At 32.8% G+C, this 22,123-nt stretch overlaps 1 protein-coding gene across 2 annotated transcripts in view; it reads right to left on the bottom strand.

Annotated features, from left to right (window-relative positions):
- Positions 1 to 3,133: 3,133 nt before the first annotated feature.
- The window catches only part of LOC149782705 (calbindin-32-like), a 96,533-nt gene continuing 77,543 nt past the window's right edge, over positions 3,134 to 22,123 (bottom strand). Inside the window, exons 5-12 of one of the 2 annotated variants that reach the window (XM_089934205.1) lie at positions 20,616 to 20,672; positions 20,054 to 20,137; positions 19,350 to 19,405; positions 16,206 to 16,251; positions 13,618 to 13,641; positions 6,874 to 6,930; positions 6,469 to 6,540; positions 3,134 to 5,752 (exon numbers count right to left, since the gene is read on the bottom strand). In XM_089934205.1, coding sequence (XP_089790331.1) covers positions 5,576 to 5,752; positions 6,469 to 6,540; positions 6,874 to 6,930; positions 13,618 to 13,641; positions 16,206 to 16,251; positions 19,350 to 19,405; positions 20,054 to 20,137; positions 20,616 to 20,672 — 573 coding nt within the window. In that variant the 3' untranslated portion in view covers positions 3,134 to 5,575. The remainder of the gene's footprint in view (positions 5,753 to 6,468; positions 6,541 to 6,873; positions 6,931 to 13,617; positions 13,642 to 16,205; positions 16,252 to 19,349; positions 19,406 to 20,053; positions 20,138 to 20,615; positions 20,673 to 22,123) is intronic. The other variant, XM_089934206.1, reaches the window with a different exon arrangement.

Raw genomic sequence — 22,123 nt, 5'->3', positions numbered from 1 at the left:
ATGTCTGATCTAAAATGTGCTCTGTTTTTGTTTCCGCTTACATCTTTGCCAAAGAGTGGTCTATTTACGTCTTAATTGTTCCAGAACACAGAATTCTTGTCACTCCATGTTGCCCGAACAACGTGCTTGCTATGAGAAAACCCGATAAACTTAACGTTTCTGGCCATGTAATCCATAGTCACCAGAAAATTCATAACTTACGATATTTAGTAGGGTCACATCACGAAACGTTTTGTGAATAAGCTGTTCACTTTATCCAATAAGCAGCTCCACGTGCGCGCATGCATAACGTACATCATTTTTGTACATGATAGTGTCGCATATACTACACGGCTTTATGCGTCATATTTTCAACTATATGGCAGCTGTATAACTGTTTGGCTGTCTTAATTTGGAGGGAAGTTCTGTTTTGGAGGTGTCATTGTAGCCGTAGTGCTATTATCCTGGCTGCTGAGTCGTTGTATTCCGTGGCTTCTTGTATAATCTGTGTGATTATGTTGATAATGACGTTGGCTTGGAGAAAGAAAGTGATTACCTCGTGTTGAGGGACCGAAGATTCAGGACCAACGGCAGACTGGGAATGGTGGGCTATGCCTGGAGGCTCCTTGATCATCCGACAAAGCGGTGGGACTGGAGATAATTTGTGCTCGTGAAATGGACGCTACAAGTTATGTTCCGTTCTTTTGAAATTTGTCTGTATCACTATTTGAGTTAAAGTAAGTATGTATATATATATATATATATATATATATATATATATATATATATATATATATATATATATATATATGTATGTATGTATGTATATATATATATATATATATATATATATATATATATATATATATATATATATATATATATATATATATATATATATGTATGTATGTATGTATATTTCATTTGATCCCCTTCGTGTTCGTTTTATGTTAATGTCTAACCATTGATCCACATATCAAAAATAGTTTGTTTATAATTTATATTAATTATTATTTACTGATTACACGTTTGAGTTCCGTGTTATGATTCGATCTATTTAGGAACAATCTTTTATCAATGTACCTCGGTGCCCATCATTTTGTTAAATATATTGTTAGACTGTGCGTACGAGTTTAGTGTCAGATTTAATCAGTTTTCAATCATAATAGAAGTACACATCTAATCACAATATTAGTAAACACATAAATAATTATCTAGTTCACGACATTTCTTCCCGCTGTAATATATACCGAATCCAGATGACCCTGTTAAACTTGTGTTAAGAAAAGTGTGGGTACTAGAAACATGTACTATCCTTGAATGATTACATCAATGACGAAAATATTTTCTTTACATAAAGTGTTTGAAAGTGGAAAACGGCAAGTTATTTGCAGATGACATTAAAGTATAAATTAAACGAAATAAGGACATCACGATTTAGGTCGGTTGTCGTCAATAAAACGAGGATCTATTTTATACTTAAGTACCTCAGTTTTAGTGCTAGCGATAGTTTTAAATCACTTATAGAACAATTACTTTCCTTCAAATTGATAGGTATATGTGTATTTATTACTAATGCCGTAAGAATAAAATAGAACCCATGTTTCATACTTTGTCATTTTTCTGACTTGTTAACTAAAACTCGTCATTAGTCTGTCTATTCAATTCGATATATCCAAATTTTATCCAAAGATTTTGTAATTGTACCATGTTAATCTACAGTCAATCATTTGTTTTTGGCACGATGAAGATATTTCAAATCTAAGTCTAGAATGCATTCGACTCTGAGATGCATGAAATTAGAGCAAGATTCTTCCCCTCAGGAAACTTGCGAATTATTTGACCATCTGTCATTTTAACATACTGTTGTGTTGTCTCAGCTCTTTCGATCTTTTGGAAGGGAATGATTGACAGTCTTTTGCATTTCACTCATTTTATAATACGAATGCATCATTTTATAAGAATGTTGATGAGAATGTATACTTTGTGCTGCAAAAAAATACTTTCCCTTTTGCTGTTTGTCCTTTACATAAAGGTTCAGATTTATCTGCTAAAGTCTAAGTGGGTCCAATGACTTTATAAAAATGGTGGAGGAAGCAAAATCCAGATCTTAAAACATTTTGAAAGAATGGATATAAAAATTATTACTTTTTATACGACAGATCACATTAGTATAGATCTGGAATGAACTGTTATATTATCACATGTCAGATAATGTACTAATTTTGTGATGTAACGGCGTTGATGAATAACATAAAGACATTCGAATGTCTGAAGCTGGAAACCTTAATGTATAAACTTCGGAAACGTGGTTGTAAATGGTGCGATTTTAATAATGTTATATGGTCAACATAATTCAGTGAAGACACTGATAATTTCATTTTATATTAATTGTACTCATTCATGCATACAAATATTGATATGTTCCTAAAGTATGATCGCATCAATTAGTTGATAATGAATTAAATTACGAAACACTGATCGTGAAGTTTTCTTGAACTATCAACCTGATGACAATATATTGTTCTTGTTATTTTGAGCAAGTAGGACTGACGGATTAGTGAGGACAATATAGACTTCCATATAAAACTACTGACATAATCAAATTCTTCAAAGTTATATTAAGCCAGTAATGTTAAGAATGATGTTTATTGGATCGTGGTATAATATATGGGTTTGGAGGGACTTTGTATGTTATAGATTTGTGATTCAAAACAAAAATTATTCTAATGACATGGTTTCATTGATGTTCTTTCATCGTGTTTTGACAGATGCAATTTTTATCATTGCAAATATTTATGTGATTTTCAAGAATATATGCCTACATGTATATAAAATATTTCACTTCGAAAGAAACACGCCTAAAGCAAAGTATAAATGTTTAATCATAAGCAGTGTTAAAGAATATTACTCCAGCGTACTATTTTATCGTCTACATATTTTCAAAACGTCAACTCATTTTTCACACATATGTAATTAGCTGAGCATAACGTTGTATGAAAAGACAGTTGTTGTAACCTTTTATGTTTCGTTCATAACACGTATTATTGTATATTTATTTCACCTGATATAAAGACGTGGCAGTGATTTAAACTGAGTCATTAGGTTACTTTCTATGTACAGGAAGATTTAAAATAGAGCACAAACAAATGGATGGAACAAAACTTTATGTCAAAGCTAAATGAATCAATATGCCATATTAAAATATAAACAAAATATTAAAGGCAACAGCTAACTTAAAATCAGCTGATATTTGTGATATCATCAGCAAAACCTAATTACTTTATATCTGACAGAATTCATAACAATAACATCCTGAAAATACTCATAATATGCCTTAATCAATATGCAATAATAGAAGATAAAAGAATGTTTACATGCATTTCCAATAGCTCGTACTATTAAAACACATAACGAAAACAGAATAAAAATAAACAGGTACCAAACTTTGCTTCAGAGATAAAATAAATGGTTTCCCATGGAAATGCAAGAAAACAGTTGATATGGTAATGCTATGCAACTCCTGTTTTGCATTCATTTCTGTTAAATAGTTATGCTTCTTTTGCAATGGACACGTTATTTAATTTTAAACAACAGAAATTAACAGTTTAGCTTATGTACATGTTTAATTGTGTATGTATATTTCCCAAATTAATTTGTTTTAAATGGCTCTTGCAAATTCCATTGCAGTTACAAATCTTGTTGTAATTGTCTCAAACGATGGTTTTGGTATCCGAATAATGATTCACTATCAAGATTATTGTCCGTAAACCTCTTTACTGGTCTTATGTACAATTTATCCGTCTTATTATTGGCAATTACACTAGGAACAATTTTTATTCTCTGTTTGTGTTTCACACAGTCTATTTCTCTATACCTGTTTCTAAAAGTCCATTTATTTTATACGTCCACTTTTAATAGTCTGATTTGAATCTTATATTCGAGTTCTTCACAGCTTGATTCCAGTAATGCTAGTAATATGTAACAAAAACATATAGACAATGAAATACTCGAAACAAATAATGACCTTTTCTAAACTCTTTGGTAAAACTATATGCCGAGAGGGGCAAGTAAATGGTAAACAATCTACAGCTCAAAAGCTTTAAGACCTATTTAACAAAACATTATTGCAATCCCTAAATAAATATAGAAAATATTTACCTTTAAAATTATCCGATGCAAAGCCGTAAGCACATTTGAACTACAACACATTACTAGATCATGCTAAAAATGCATGGCATAACAGTTTTTATTTTGATTTGCAAAAGCTATGCATATATTCTGGTATATAAGCTGGAAGCATAAATTGTAATATTGAGCTTACTATAACATGTAGATAAACAAATAAAATAGAAGATGTACATAAGTATCCTCAACCGCCCTTGGGCTTGCTTTTACTTGGATCTATTCGAAACGTTAAACTTGCTCTCATCATCAAGTAGTAGTATTATCGGTAGCATTATCTTTTGATATGTTACTTAGTACGATATCATGGAAAGATTGAACTCTTCTAGTTTTAAAGATATGTTTTAACATGATCATTGTTGGTAAACTTGAAGATAATTTTGAGCAAGAAATCTATTGCCTGTGGGAATAATTAAAAAATATAGTTTCTGGTTATGGAATATGTGCAAAACTTCCGTAAATGTCCGTGTTCAATTCTGCATTTTTGTAACCTATGATACCAACACAAGATATGTCACTGAGGCGTCACTAGGCGAACACTCTGGTAGCTGCTTTCGTGTTACATTCGAATGCAAATCGGCAGCTTAAGTAAAATATTTTTGAGCATTGTCTGCAGTCGAATGTTTCATCTATGAAATATTCTACGTCTAGCACAGTAGTGAACATTACTGTGGAACAATTAAACAAGTCTCATTGAAGTATCGCATGTCTGTCGATATAGCCTTGTAAGTGGCATAAGATTACAAGTTACAGTGATTGTGATGCGTCTGCGATTTTCGGAGTTTTAGAATCACTAACATGCGTCTAGTATTAAGTGGGTATTTGCCTGAAACTAGCGAATAACGGATACGTCATCGTGTGCATGGAAGTACTTACAGTTTTAATAGTCTCTCATTGCAAACAAAATTTCTTTTTAACTTATGCTCAAACGCATTGGCTACCAAGATTTACAGCATAACATACTAAAGTAGCCATTTTCCTACTAAGTCCCGTGGGATGTCAGCGGCTTACCTTCATATTCTGTTATTTGATTATTCGCAAAGAAAATACAGACAGTTAAATAATTATCCTTCACAGTTCAAATTTAAATAAAACATTAAGAAAAAATAATTTGCGCCTAATTGGATTTGGACTCGAGTTTTTTAACGGGAGACGTGCATTATTACAACTCGGCTACCTGAGCGTCTAGGAATAACTTGAATTGCATGGTTATGTTATTTGTGTATATTGATGACCAGTCAAAAAGGATGAAACTGTTTAACTCCATTAAAATATCGATACCATTTCTCCCAGAAAATTCAGTGAATCAGGATCTATGATAAATTAGAATCGAATAGGAAAGTGAAAGAGTAAAATGCATGTACATAGTCAGAATGCTGAAGAAATGTCTCAAGCGGTCGATTTGTAATGGTTACTGTTTTCTATGCTCTCCCTCTTCCTCATCCTCGTCTTGGCCGTTGCCGGAAGCTTTGCTGCATGACATGAGTATCATAGTCAGCTCGTCACGGTTAATTTTCCCGTCACGGTTCATGTCACACTTCTCTAGAAGAATACGTTTGCATTCCGCCAGGTCGTCAGTGTCATAATCCTGAGGAACAATTAAGGAAACAAGGAAAAACAAATAACGTGAGTCAAAGGACCATGCATAATCCTGCTATCTAAACCGTATTTTAATGAAATCAAAATTTCCTAAGAAAACTTTAGTATGCACAATTAACATAAAGAATATTTTGTCATATCAGAACCAAGCGACGGTCATTAATCTGTATGTCGTTATGGTCAGTGAAGTCTGAATAACGGGATAATGTCTTGAACCAATTTTTACCCATCTCAACAATCTAATATTGAAACACCGAGGACGAGTGGATTAAATAATATAGATCTTCTATTAGAAAGTAATGGTCGGTGTTATATTTTAATGCTCTTAAATAGTGACATGCATAACTCTCACTATTTATTTTCCTCTTAACAACTGAATTAAGCATTCTGGGTCAATCAGGAATGAACACTGAAGTATTTCAGGGTGTATTACAAATACTAATCTGCAAAGTAAATGGACCCATGCGTACAAAAAATACTAAATGAGATCTATCACGCATTATAAACCGAAGCAAACCCTTTATTATTGCCTTTGTGAATATTTTCGTTTATTGGATTAATATGGTCCATATTTTGCACAAGTAATATAAGTTTTTAACTCAACTCAAATGCCGGTTTAGAAACCGCTGTTAAAAAGTCCTATTTAACAGTGTGTTTGTACGAAAATTCTGACTGCAATGGTATTTAAATAACCTACGGTTTTACCTCTTCTACTAGTTCCATAAGATCCTTCAAAAACCCATGCAGTTCTTCATCTTCTATTCTTCCGTTACCATCCTGCATGCAAAAGAGCCAATTAAACTCGAAAGACGATGCATTATCCTTGTTGATGAACATACGTGTCGAATCTATTGAGGAACTGTTATTTATTATTGTATCGTAAGTAAACTAAATGTATACCTTACACCCGATTTTCATAAATGAAAATCTGACGATTAAAAATTAAAACATCCTTTACATTTCACTTTCATCTACGCCATATTTTGCGACATATTATCTGCAGAAAAGGTAAATAAAGGATGTTTCAATAAACAAGAGAAAGCAAGTAACAACTAAGACATACGATTATGTTTATATTTGCATCGATTTTCAATTTATTTAGAAGCTTACCACGTCGTATAGTTTGAATACTCTTTCAATGTCTTCCTTTGTCAATTTGTTAGCGCTCTGGAAATACACAAACATAAATGAATAATTACACTGAATCATCCCTGAGGCATAAATATAGTGATAAAGATATACATTGTTTTCAAAAGAACGATTTTAGTTCATTAGAACTTTAAATTCATGTTGTAAAGAAAAAAAAAACGAAATCTACTAAATTTGGAACCAAACAAAGTGTAACATAATCGTTTTTCTTCGGTATTTAACAATTCAACATAATCGACAAAATATAAATCTAGTCACTGACATAAACAACGATGCTCCCTGCAAATGAAAAAGATGCGAACGTCAAAGATATTTAGCGTGATGAAATATTATTTTAATGGCACACAAAATGAAGAGTTAAACTGACTCTTTCAGGCAACAACTACATCAAAATATATTTCAGCCAAGTTATTCGTCAGTACATTGATTATTCTTGCGTCCTATTCTCGGTATGATGTGATATTAAAATATTGTAACATAGTCAACAAACATACCAGGATAGACATATTGGCTGTCAATGCAGAGTAAATTCGGTTATGTGATTTATTATTTTTCTCTCACTAATAATATTGTTTATTTTTTCCTGCCAATTGTTTTGTAACATACTGCATTTGGGACTAAGATAAAGAGAATTCTTTTAATTGAGTCACCTAATGGACCCGTTCTTTTAGTTCGTTAATTTAATTTCAGTTAAAATACAGTGAATTAGGGACCCAACGTCACAAAATTATATACAAAATATATCCCACATAGGTTAAATAGAGAACAACTTTACCAACCAAATGTGCATGCTTATGAAGACATTCATGTATTTTCAAATACAGCCAGAAAGCTATACTTTTACATAAACTTTCACACCAAAGACCACATTTGTGTCTAGTACAACCTTAAACCAAATTACTTCAAATAAATTAATCCCTGGCATGAGCCTTGAATTTAAAATATAAACAGTGTCATGGAACCTATTAAATAAAGCCAAAAAGAGAAGAGTAAATTATTGTTTCCCGTTGCCTCAATGATGACTAACATATTTCCAATCATGTTTTCTGAGTGGTCAATATTTTGCATGTCAGATTATTCTACCTGTACAGATGACTAGATCAAGAATATTTTTAGGACAGCCAACCTTGATAAAGAATTTGAAATGCTTCATGATTGATAGTATGATGGTGTCAATACAAATATTTAAAATATAACACATGTAAATTACACGAGGGTCTCTCATAGTTTATATGAATCACACGAAAACTTTGAAAATAATGCTACCAGACATATCTTGACTATACATTTAACACGTTCTTAGACACAAAAAGGACAAAATAAATTTAGTTATATTTGTACTGCGAAGTAATTTGTATATATTAGACCAAGAAAATTGAAATAATGCCGTTATTTCGACAACCTATATTCAAAACCGGTGCCAGAGCTGCAAGTTAAAATAGAAAACAACTTTAAACAGTGCGAGAGCGTCTGCTTCTAATTATAGAAATGATTATATGTGTTTCAGGTTATTGCCATTTTATGTTACTTTCCTATCTTATAATCTACTTCAATATATTCTATTTATAATACCTTGTGTATTCTTTTATGTTGTGTGTTAGTTAAGACTGAGGGAGTTTTCATATTTATAACGAAACTGTGAAAACCAGACAAATATGGCATATATTTTATTTCGCTTCATATCAAATTAAGGTCGCTTGATTTAGCACTGACGATCTTTTGTCTACTAATCATCTATCCTTGTGTAATTAAAACTAGACTGCAGTAAGCAAAATATGGTTCTTCTGTTTCCTTCAGATCTTACTGCAATACACAAAATACAGTTCAGTTTTCTCTCAGGGCTAACAGCAATACACAAAATATGGATACTTCTCTCTTTATTTCAGAGGTTACTGCAGTACACAAAAAATAATTGTTCTCTGTTTCATTCAGGGCTTTCAGCGATACAAAGCTATAATTTTCTCTGTTTCTTTCAGGGCTTACTGCAATGCACAAAATATAATTGTTCTGTGTTTCTTTGAGAGTTTTGTGACGCACAGGCCATCATATAGTCCATATGCACTTACAAGAAAACAAACCCACACGACTTTAGTTTTGTATTAGGAACAACTTAACAGGTCGCATAACATGATACAGAAAGAGTACTACTCCAATAATTATTAACACAGATGTATTTGGATCTTTGTTTTCATGGGAGTATCAAGAACAAGTAATCCTTCAAGGAGTGACACACAGCGCTTAACTGGAATCAAATTGTTTTTGTATGAATGCTGACACTTGGAAGCACATTTTATGAATATGACCTTCCAGCTAGAGGGCACTGGACGTATCAATAATTAGCTTAAGGAACAGCTCAAATACATATAGAACTTATATATAAAACTAGCATCTCGTTTAAGCAAATGATAAACAGTAAATGTCATCAATATTTCAAGATACTTGATTTGTCGATAAAAACCAATCTATCTATATCCGAAACAGACGTGCTATTGAGGCAGTGCACGAACTATTAGACGTCATTTAAATACGATCGTTTCAATCAGTTTCTTTTTGTTTCATATCAAATGTGACAATAAATATTTAACAAGGGTATATTTTGAATGATTTTACAATGTTACATACCAGATTTGGATTCTCTTTCAGTGATACCTCTTGGTTCTCCGATAGTCAGAACCCGAAGTAATTTAAGTACGGAAATTATAATAACTTCACATGTGTTCTATATCAAAGTATTTTTATTTTTTTTTTCACTTTGAATCAACATTGTTCTGCAATTGAAAGATAAACTACGGAGAGAAAAAAATAGTAGTTATGTCAACACTCTAGTTTTAAGCATTAGCGTTGGTATCCAAGGTGACACTTCAATTGACTTTGGATCTTGGACATATTGATAGAGTTATCTAGAACCTTCTGTCTAATGCATGTGTAACTTCCTCTAGGGCGCTGGCCGGATATGCAATTTGTAAAGCCACACCAGTGAGATACTTGATCCGATAACATCAGATCGCGAGCCGTAGGTCGTACATTAATGGTCTAATGGATAGCGATCTCGTTGGTAGAAATCTGTCATCAGCGTAAATTTTAACAATTAAAATAGTGTCATCAACGCATGTTTTCTCATTAAGCGAATACTTGATAATGATTATAATCAGCTTTCACTATGCAAATATCGTCAAATAGATAGATGGATGGATAGATGGACGGGTGGACGCAGAGACAGAAAGATGCATGAATAAATTCTTGGATAAATAGATAATTGCACGAAGAAAAAAAGCACGGCTGCTATTTAATTCTCCAGCATATAAAAGTTAAAATATACATGAATATAATGGTACTAATGCAATATGCATCTATTTCATATTTAAAAGTAGGTAGGTATAGGATTATGACAACATTATATAATTCAATCCGTAACGGCCCAATAAAGCATGTGCAATATAATTATGGGGTAAAGCAATAAATTAGATGTTATATCGAGATAACGCTATTGCCAAAAATACATGATGGCCCTGAAACATACATAGATTTAATGTATGTGTAATTATGTGACATAGGTAGTTTTAAATGTAAATAACAAATTTACAACATAATTACATCGATCTAAAGAGAAAGATATATATATATATATATATATATATATATATATATATATATATATATATATATATATATATATATATATATATATATATAAGGATTTAATATATATGAAACAATAATTTGTAATAGAAATGCAGCAAAAATAATAGGTAATATCAGGAAAAGAGTAGAAGCTGTTGTTGATGTTTTGTTGGAGTAAAATATTTACTAGGTATTACGGGCCACATTGAAAAATACATTAAAAAGATAAATCATGTCTAAAAAATCTCCCAAAACTGTAAATCGGTTATTTTGTTTTATTTATTTATTTATTTATTTATTTATTTATTTATTTATTTATTGTTTAAAATATAAAACTAACTCACCAAGTAAAATACGTACCCAGACCTTACTAAATGCTCGTAAATCATATACTGCATACTTTGGTGGTCATACGTCTTAACGACTTGAAAATTAACGAAAAGTCTCCGCATACGAGCATGCCAACATTGTCTTTGAATAACGAACGTTTTAACAATATTTTGTTGAATTTACTTTACTAAATATTTCGGAATTTAAGATTCAAAATTTGTTCTTAGTTATACACAGTGATAACATTAACATTAAAATTTAAATATTAATTATATATTGTCTATGCAATTGAAACTTTCATCCGTTTATCACAGTACTTCGACAAGAACAAATTAGTAACTAGTGCGCTAAAACTAGTATGTTTACATCTTTAGTAAACAGATGGAAAAAGTAACTTCTACACTTTTAATTCCTTTTAACTTAATGTATTCACTGCAAATAGAAACTGACCGCTCCGTTAGCCTAGTGGTTAGAGCGTCCGCCTCGGATGCGGGAGGTCGTGGGTTCGATCCCTGGCTGAGTCATACCAAAGACTTACAAAAATGGTACTAACTGCTGCTTCGCTTGGCGCTCAGTATTAAGAGGTTAGTGTATGGACTGGTAGGCCTGGTGTCAGGATAATGTGACTGGGTGAGACATGACGCTACATGTCTGCGGTATGATGCCCCAATGCTAGACATCACTAAACTGTCACACTGCAAGCATTGTTTTTTAAAGCTACGTTTAAAAATCCAGATCACACACACACACGCAAACAAAAACTAATACAATTTCACGCGTTAACACTTGCAGAATCAAAATGGTACATAATATAATCAGTTGAAAAGTTAATTGTTCTACAGGTCAAAACGTTTTCTTTTTGTTAAACTAAACCTTTCGGGAAAGAAAAGACATAAAGGGCAGATATAAAGTTGCTTGCGAATATTATTGGTTTCATTCAACAATAAGATCGAGTGACTTTCCCATGCAATATACATGGTGTATAAACTGAAGGAAACATGCAAATTTAAACCCTTTGTCCTAGTTTTCCAATTCTGCCTGAACCTGGATATGAAGCACATGTATGACATTAAATATTCTCCTCCCTTTAATCTATGGATTGTAGATTTATCATAGACCCAATGCAATAGAACCTTTAATGCTTTGAGGACTGGTTGTACCATTCATTTTAAATACTAATTATGTTTACTTATCTGGCCAATTGAATCTTTAGGAATAAAACTGAAATCCCTGCATCTCTATTTGTGTAGCAAAAAGTCGAAAATGTATGCTTAAGAAATGCGTTGCCCTTACTAATCATAACCCAGTGGCGACAGTCTTACCTCTGCCATATAACGTTAGTAAGTTTCAAAGGCGTCGTATTGACAAATCGTATTCCAAGCCATGTAACAATTTTGACGTAGTACACAATGTAACACAAAGACATATGACGTAGTACGCTTATGTCTCTTAAAACAGTTTCATTTGTACCCGAAATATTAGGAACAAGATTCGCAATTAATTTGTCGATCACAAATCCTGTTACAACCATCGCGAAAGGGTTCGCATGTGTTGATATTGCTATCAAAACAAACCATCCAATCCCAAATTAAACATGCCAGTCTTAGAGATATTGCAATCAAATCAAACCATCCAATCCTTAATTAAACATGCAAGGCTTTGAGAAGACAATTAAGGGCAAATAAGTTTATATAAAAAAAGAATTGAAGTAAAATAGATATACAAAGGTCTGACTTGTCCATGCCTTATAACAACAAAAACATTTATAGACAAACTGAATTGAAAGCTGAGAAATTGTATAACAGTGCGGATGCAATAGCTATTTTATGTGGACATGAAGAAAAATAGGTTTATTAAATAACTATTTTTATCTTACGTTTATTCTTTGAATTAGCGATGGATATAAAGATGAATAATTCTAAAAATGGAATACATAGTGTGGGCCACGACATGATAGCATGGCAAAATAGGAAAGCGTTCAAGTATTTGTCAGATATCGATGGAAAAATAACAAATGCCACACTAGATGGGATTTTGTTTCTTTATAAAAGTTTCCATTTTTGAACTTTATATATAATAGCTTGCAACATTTCAGCTGGACTGCAAATTGTTATGTCACGAGTAGTAATTATTACCAATTATGTAGCAAAGAAATTGTTTTGTAGTCTGCTTATTTTTTGTCTCGGATTTCCTATTTCTTTTTTTAATTAATATTTTACTTCGATATCGCTTAGAATTACCAGGTAAAATATTTATACAGATACCATGATATCCTCAACTTGAACGCTTATACTTGGGAGTGAACAAGTTAATCTTTATAAAATAGTAACAAAGGACAATTGCAAAGAAAGGTATTCACCAGATATTTCTTCAAGCGGAATTAAGAAGCATGAAATGCCAAAGACAATCCCTTGTTATACTTTAATATAGGAAAAAGGACAAATAACTTCATACAAAAATAAACATAAAATAAACCTGTACATTGTGTTGAAAGAAACGTAACGTGTTCAGATTAATACTTTTTAGTAAATAAATGAACTACAATATTATAATAGTAAATAAGTTTATTGGCCTTGTCTCCCACAGATCATAACTTAACTAAACATTATATCAACATGTCGATTAAACATATTTCGAAAATAACCAGAAAAATGGTCCCAAAACTTTTAACAGCATGCAGGTTTGCGTCAAACAGTGTTATTTATCCCACCACCTAAGACAAAATTAGACTTATATAAATAAATGTATTCTCACAGCAAACCAGTGGCCCCCTCTTTTCTACCAATAAAAGAAACAGACTAGTGTTATATCTAACTTCTTCAATAATTATGTGTAGCGATTAGCAATCAGTGGCATCAGCTTCAAAACGAACTAAACCAAGAAACACTGATTTATGACAAGAATTTACATAATCCAACTTATACGATGTTAAGCGAAAGTAATTCTGTACATTAGTAAGCTACACTAACTTGCTGGTTTCATTGGTTATAATTTTCTTCACCATGAATACAGATGGCTAACTTAAAGAATATAAATCTTTTTTCAAACCCATTTAAAAACAGAGTAAAATATATCCATTATATTAACGATGTTCATCAAACAAATATATCCCGACTCATCTCATGCTTTATATATATATATATATATATATATATATATATATATATATATATATATATATATATATATATATATATATATATATATATATATATATATATATCGTAAACCTCATTTGAAACATATTTGTTCTTGTTAAGACAATTAGATATATTAAATACGTAATATTTTGAATTGTGCCAAGATAAGAGTAATAGCTGGTTTATTTCATACACTGAAAACATATCCCAATCAATAAATATTAAAGAAATGAAAACGAGTATTGCATTGAAATACTTTATCTTCGTTGCATTAATATAATAATATTTAGCAAACGAAAAATTTGAACCAAATGGAAACATAATCACTTCTTCGTAATGGTTGGGTCAGTTTTTATATAGACTCTGGCTTAACATTTGAGTCATAACTGCCACATATGCCTTCAAATTCCGTAATGGTTGGGTCGGTTTATACATCGGACTCTAATGTTTGAGTCAGTTATGTCATAGATGTCTTCAGGCTCCAATCCGTATAGTAAGAAAAATGATCATGTTACAGAGTGCACTATTGTCTACTTGGTCAATCATCATGTGACACGAATGACTATTTGGTCAATCATCATGTGAAACGAATAACTAATTGGTCAATCATCATGTGACACGAATGACTACTTGGTCCATCATCATGTTACACTAATGTCTACATGCTACAAAATGCACTATTGTCTACTTGGTCCAATATCATAGAGTGTACTATTGTCTACTTGGCACAATATCATGTTACAGAGTGCACTATTGTCTACTGGGCCCAGTATCATGTTACAGGATGAACTATTGTCTACTTGGCCCAGTACCATCTTACAGGTTCATTATTGTCTACTTGGCCCAGTATCATGTTACAGGTTACACTAATGTCTACTTGCTCAATCATCATGTTACACTAATGTCTACTTGATCAGGTATCATGCTATAAAATGCACTATTGTCAGCTTGGTCCAATATCATACATACAGAGTATACTATTGTCTACTTGGTCCAGTTTCATAGTTACAGGGTGCACTATTGTCTACACGGCCCAGTGTCATGTTACAGTGTGCACTATTGTCTACACGGCCCAGTATCATGTTACAGGGTGCACTATTGTTTACTGGGTCCAGTATCATGTTATAGGGTCGCTATTGTCTAATTGGTCCAGTATCGTTTTACGTGGTACACTATTGTCTGCTTAGTCAACATCATGTTACAGGAATGCACTATTGTCTACGAGGTCCAGTATCATAGTTAACAGTAAGGAGTCCTTAGATATGGTGTCAGATGTACCCTTAGACACTGATCACATATTAGTCCTTTCTGTGTTTGGGTTAATTTCGCGTCACCAGGTGCTAGGTTATTTCGACTGTATATTAGTAGTATCAGTCCTTATCAATGCCCATGGACATAATGTATGTTCTATCCAGGAAACACAATTAGGGTTTTCCTTGCTAGAGAAACCTAACCGATGAGAATTCTCAGTCCAATGAGGCATGAACTATAAACAGAGAGGAAAGTGAAATCAAAACAAATTTTAGCAACAGCAAAGGAAGAGACGTATTGTTCACAAAACCTGAACCCTATTCCAAGTCAAAACATTGGTTCCATTTGGAGGTTTAATGGCCATGTCACTAAGCTGCTGACAGCAACATAAAAAGCGTGAAGTCAACATAATAATATAACGTCAAATCAATACCATCTTCCTATAATTATTGATTCTCAGACCCAAACAATCAATCTGTGCATCAATCACCACTGTGATGAGCCTAAATACATGTTAATAACAAGAATATCATTTCCACTCAAACAATCCATTAGTATTCAACAGTGTCTAGCTATCCTTATAACCATTTTACAGCAGCAACTAATAAAAATGTTTGTATACCATACCTTACTACATAGTGTAGACAATTAATTTTTCACCTCTAACCTTTAATCTATATAAATAACGCCTATCCAACAACAGATGAATATTCAAATAATTGCGACTAATTAGTGACAAATTGAAACAGGAATATTTTCGTATCCATAATACAATTATTAATAGACATTATTACCCATAACTCTTAAAATCTATTAATCCAGTTCTTGACATTTACTAATGAAGTCTCCATTCATGAAATTTGTTTAAATAATTCACATGTTATGTTGTATGCAAATATAGTGGTTGGATAGACATAATATGCTGTAATACATTTGGGAAATTTTACATACCTTAAACACCGGTCTGCACAAGAAATTTTCCTTAACTGGAAGTAGTCTGCAAATATGAACAAACTTGTAGAGATCTGAGATGAAATCGGAAATTTAAACAATTGCAGTTAATTATAAATATACATAAAATGTATCAGGTCGCAAGAAAATATATTTTTTCTATTGTGTTTATCGGTTTCTGTGTGTGTCATAAGGCCGAACAACCCAACCAAATACATTAATAAGTAAGATTGAAATCTAAGTAAACCTTGTTTATCTCTTTTTGTTGTAGAAACCAATTATCAGTGCAAAACCCTTACTACCCCACAAATGTCGAAAAGAAAATAGGCATTAGGCAAACAAAACGTTCATGTAACACCTTATCGCGTAGATCTCTAAATTCCAAGTCAGCGAATAAATATCATGGCATTGGTTAGAGAAGTGAAATTACTTCTTTAACAGAAATGTAAAATAAACTTAGAAGACAAGTATAAATAATTTATCCTAACACATTAATCGTTTCCATATTTTTCCCGGAAACTGTAGCATTATTTTTGTTCTCAGTATATTGCGTAAGTGCCATTGCTAACTTTTCCCTATCGGAACTATGATCTTTTTATAATTTTAACTACAGAAAAGCTGACACAAAAAATTGCCGTAGAAACAAACAGAGCAAGAAATATAGAAACCACAGTTGGACGCATCAACAAATATTTACACACAGTGTCTGAATGACGAGAACCAAAAAAGCATTATTTCACGTTAGCACTACTGAAAGAAATAGATTGTAAATAATAAGGATGGTGAACCAGTGATATGATCGAACGATGTGTGTTTTTAATTTATTCGGTAATACAAATTTAAATAGATGTATACATTTCCGTACAAATGTAATTAGACTTGTATATTTCCGTACAATATTCAATAGACTTATACATTTCTGTACAATGTCCAACAGACTTGTACATTTCTGCAGCTACATTATGTGAGTTGGTATTCATGACAGCTTAATGCTATTTTACTTAATCCAGCCACGTATATCCTTCCGCCAGTAATAGATAACTCATGAGGCATCGCAATCATCAAATTGAAGTACTATTTTGACTATATTGCTATTTTCTGGTTTTGATTTACTTCGATCTCAGAGAAGTAATTTCAGCAACTCACGCAACTACATATTTCCCTCACAATGAGTCACATACCGACATTGTTTCCATCATTATGATTCACAAACGTACAAAACAAATCCTCAAACTGATTCACATACTGACATAGCTTCCCTTATAACGATTCACATGCTGACATAGTTTCCCTCATAACGATTCACGTGCTGACATAGTTTCCCTCACTAGAAATAAGAGTTTTTAATCAAGGACAAGAGTAGTATAAACTTTGAGCTAACAGTGAATGCATATCTAACAACAGAAGCAAATATAGCGATAGCGTAGAAGGAACATTTATATACAAAGGTTCGGTTGTTTATCATTTCTACTGGCTTCCCTTTGGTTCACGTTTTCCTCCTTGGATATGATACAAAATAGTACGGTTGCTGATCATTTCAGACCTAATATAAGTTGTAAAAAAAAATCAAAACTTAAAATCAAAATGTACACCATTTTTCTTCTCAGTCTCAGGTTAATAAAGACTTGCCACGCGTTTTTGTCTAATCTCAGTTAAATAATGACTGAATACCACACGTGTCTGCTTAGTCTTGTGCAAATTAAGACATGATAGCACGAGTGTCTGCTTATTCTCCGGTAGATTAAGACCTTATACCAAGCAATTCTGCTTAGTCACACGTAAATGAAAACATTACACCACACGTTATTTGCTTAGTCTCAGGTGAATCAATAATTAACACCATACGTTTCCGCTTAAACTAGTTTAGATTATGATCTTATCCAGGTTCTGCTTTTAGCCTCAAGCAGTTTAAGACCTTACACATCTGTTTAGTCTCGTGTAGATTAAGACATTGCCACACACGTTTCTTCTTGGTCTCAGATAAATAAAGTCTTAACACCACACGTTTCTGCTTAGTCTGGGGTAGCTTAAGACCTTATATCATTGTTTCTGTTTAGTCTCGTGTAGAGATTAATACATTGCCACACATGTTTCTTCTTGGTCTCAGATAAATAAAGTCTTAACACCACACGTTTCTGCTTAGTTTGGGGTAGCTTAAGACCTTTCATTATTGTTTCTGTTTAGTCTCAGGAATATTAAGACCTTAAGCCTCACGTTTTTGGTTAGTCCCAGGCAAATCAAAACCACACCTTCCATTTCTACACCTTCAATTTACTATTACCATTTTTTCATCATTATCAGTATGAGTTCTAACATCATCGTCGTCGTCGTCATTATCATAATTGTAATCTTTCATCTTCTTTGTTTCTTATCACTACACTACTACCATCCCCTGCAGCATCAGCGAACCCCTAACTAGTGTTTGAATATAACAACATTAATAATACGATAACATCGCAGTCATATGAATTACAACGAAGAAACTTCAAGGATTGTAGTTCGATCAATAAGTCCAATAAATCTTTCGTGCACCTTCAGGCGCGGTATTCAATTTCCAGCACCTTAAATCTGTACAGTCCTACATCATTACCGCTGCACATGTGTAATTCGATATTTTAACTAGATATAAATCTGGACTGTAGTATCAAGTGCTACCAAACTTTCTCGTAAAAGGCCATGGGAAAAAATCAATATGAATGTGTCTTTTAACACAGAATGGCTGATAAAACACACAAAGTACTCTAGTTTGTGGTGGATGATCTCCAGTACTAACATCCAGTAAATCCAGTAAATCGTGTTATGTAACAATTTATTGCTATCATTTTCGATCGTACTGATGAGAACCGTACCCGCCGGTTATCGTATATCAATATTAAATGCTGTCATTAAATTGATCAAGGAGTAATTAGGCATAAAAAATGGCACGCTGGCATGAATATTGTGGTTCGCACAACATATTAACCTGTACATTTTGAAATCTTATGGGAATTAAATTGTCTCAAGAATGCATATGCAGAAAATAAAATAGCATTCATGAAATAAAATAAAATAAAAATATGAATAAAAAAAAAATTAACAAAATGAAAATAAAATAGCATTCATGTTTATGTTTATCAGTAATCAAAATTATGAACAAAAACTTACTTTGCCATTTCACTCAGCTGAAGCTTTCCATCTTTATTTCGGTCAAACAGCTGCAACTGCAAGAGATAACGAGAAATGACAAAAAGGACTTAACTGATGGCGAAACATTAATCAAAATATAATACAGGGAGTAGATGCAATATCATGCTATTACCTCATTTTCCTGCCTTTAATGAGGTGAATATAAGTTATATTAACCCGTATATCTTGTACGGATCGGTTAATGTGGAACTTAATAATGATGGGTTAGCGGGTGTATACAACTATATACAGACTAAAACAAAAGTGAATCATTCCATTATTACTTGATGTAATGCACAACATGTAAGTTAGTGTTTAAGAGCAATTGCCGGACCCCATATGTCATAGCGTCAAGTACACGGCGATTAGATCACGACAGCGCCATATGATGAAATGTAACAGCATACGTGATGTCGTGTCATACAATGATAAATAAATATCTCTCCCGAGAAACATGTAAGAACTATATATCTTTACGATGTATCTTCACGTCTTGTCAATATGAACTTTACCGGTTCATTAAAGTTAACATTCACTTCAAAGAGGTATATAATTGTATAATATAATAGGGTAACAACGGAGTTAAAAACGCAGCTACATAAAACAGGTATTAATTAAGAAGAGACCTATGTCGCGATCATTCGAAAGTGACGGAAAATTAGAAATCATATGCCTTTGCTCACCATTGTATCTGCATATGTGATCAGTTGTTCGTCTGTAACATCAGTATCTCGGTTGGACTGCCGTAAAAGATCCCGTAGAAAATTCTAAAATAAAAAATTCCAAAGATAACGGATGAACACAGAATTGCGCAACAAAATTAATAACAACGTCTACATATATTTTTTCTGTTAAGTTGACTCTGAATGAGAGCTTCATCGTCTATTACCAAAGAGTTTGCTTGAAATGCTGCATACTTAGAAATTGATTGCCTACCAAAAGGCATTCAGGTTTTGCTTTCAACTATAATACCCCCGTTACGCTTCATATCGTACAGCCACAAATACTAAGTGGAAAACCGCATATATATATATATATATATATATATATATATATATATATATATATATATATATATATAATGTTTCCTAACTAACTCAATGTTTTTGGATTGTTAAATGTAAGTTACTTACATAGAGCTTATACTGAAATGACAGCAAAAGAAAACATGAATTATTGCCGTTGACATCTATGTTCTCTCAATCTACAGTTTGATTCTTGACTTAAGATTATCTAAACACTTACTTTAAGTTCATCAGCCTCTATATAACCGCTGTGGTCGGTGTCATATTGCCGCCAGATCTGAAAGAGCACACATAGTCAAAATATTGTCACAAGGCGGATACTATTGACGAAAGAGACCGCTCCGGTGGCCTAGTGGTTAGAGCGTCCGCCTCGGATGTGGAGGTCATATCATACGAACATACTATCATAATAATACATAAATACATATAAATCACCATACCAGTAATACACACATACAAAGATCCATACTGTCCATTTGATTCCTTTAATTAACTTTGTCAATTTTAATTTTTCAAAAACAATGCGTTTATCTTAGCAATCTGTCAAAATGTTCATTGTAAAAGTTATTGGTATGTGTACAAAATTAAGAATTTTTTGGATTTTTTCCGTCATGTACTTAAAATGTTTTGTCTTATTGTCTACGCTTTGCGTATCAATTTGTACCACAAGAACCCACCCCCATCTCTCTCTCTCTCTCTCTCTCTCTCTCTCTCTCTCTCTCTCTCTCTCTGGGTCACATCCACTACTTTTAACAGTCGATGCCTGGCTCATATGTATTTGTGTCATGGTCAGTATAGCATGTGAAAACATGTATGTGCATTCTTGTTTTGGGCGATGGGGTTATTTCAAATTAACAATGTATACTTAAAAACATACAATAAGAAAACCATTTAATGTATCATATAGTAAAATGAGCAAACTGTAACAGTACAAATCAATAAACGCAAAAAAAAATCAATATTGATAATGAAAGTGAAGTATAAACATGTGTAGATTAGCACGCGTGTCCATATGTAGGAGTGTTATGTTTGGCTGTGTTATGAATGGCAGTCATCTAACTAATACGGGGAGAAATGTTTGCTAATTTAGATTTAAATAACTGAGGTAATACATGAAAACATTCAATTTTTTTATCTAATTACGTACACAAATTGGAGAGACCGCTCCAGTGGCCTAGTGGTTAGGGCGTCCGCATCGGATGCGGGAGGTAGTGGGTTCGATCCCCGGTCGAGTCATACCAAAGACGTACAAAAATGGTACTAACAGCTGCCTCACTTGGCGCTCAGCATTAAGAGGTTAGTGTTAGGACTGGTCGGCCTGGTGTCAGAATAATGTGACTGGGTGGGACATCATGCTACATGTCTGCGGCATGATGCCCCAGTGCTAGACATCACTATAAACTGTCACACTGCAGACATTGTAGCGATATGACTGAAAAAGTGTTAAAGCTACGTTAAAAAGCCATATCACATCACGTCACAAACTGGAGAACTTTTGTGGTTTTCATACTTTGCTGAAATTGTTTGAATTTCTATTAAGTAAGAAATAAATGGATTATAACAGGAATCCAATAAACTATATTTGTATATACACATTCTGCTAACATCATCGAAAAATGTTCAAACGGAAGCTACTGTGTTCGATTCAATGGCGATAATTGTGGAATTGTCAAGTATAAAATGAGATCCCATGTTCGATAATGATGAAAGGTAGGTTTCTATAGAAAG

The sequence above is a fragment of the Sinohyriopsis cumingii genome, chromosome 15, assembly GCF_028554795.1.
Source record: "Sinohyriopsis cumingii isolate HCF-2022 chromosome 15, ASM2855479v2, whole genome shotgun sequence".
NCBI classification, from domain to species: domain Eukaryota; kingdom Metazoa; phylum Mollusca; class Bivalvia; order Unionida; family Unionidae; genus Sinohyriopsis; species Sinohyriopsis cumingii.
The sequence above is the reverse complement of the archived record's forward strand: the minus strand, read 5'-3'. Positions and strand labels throughout refer to the sequence as shown.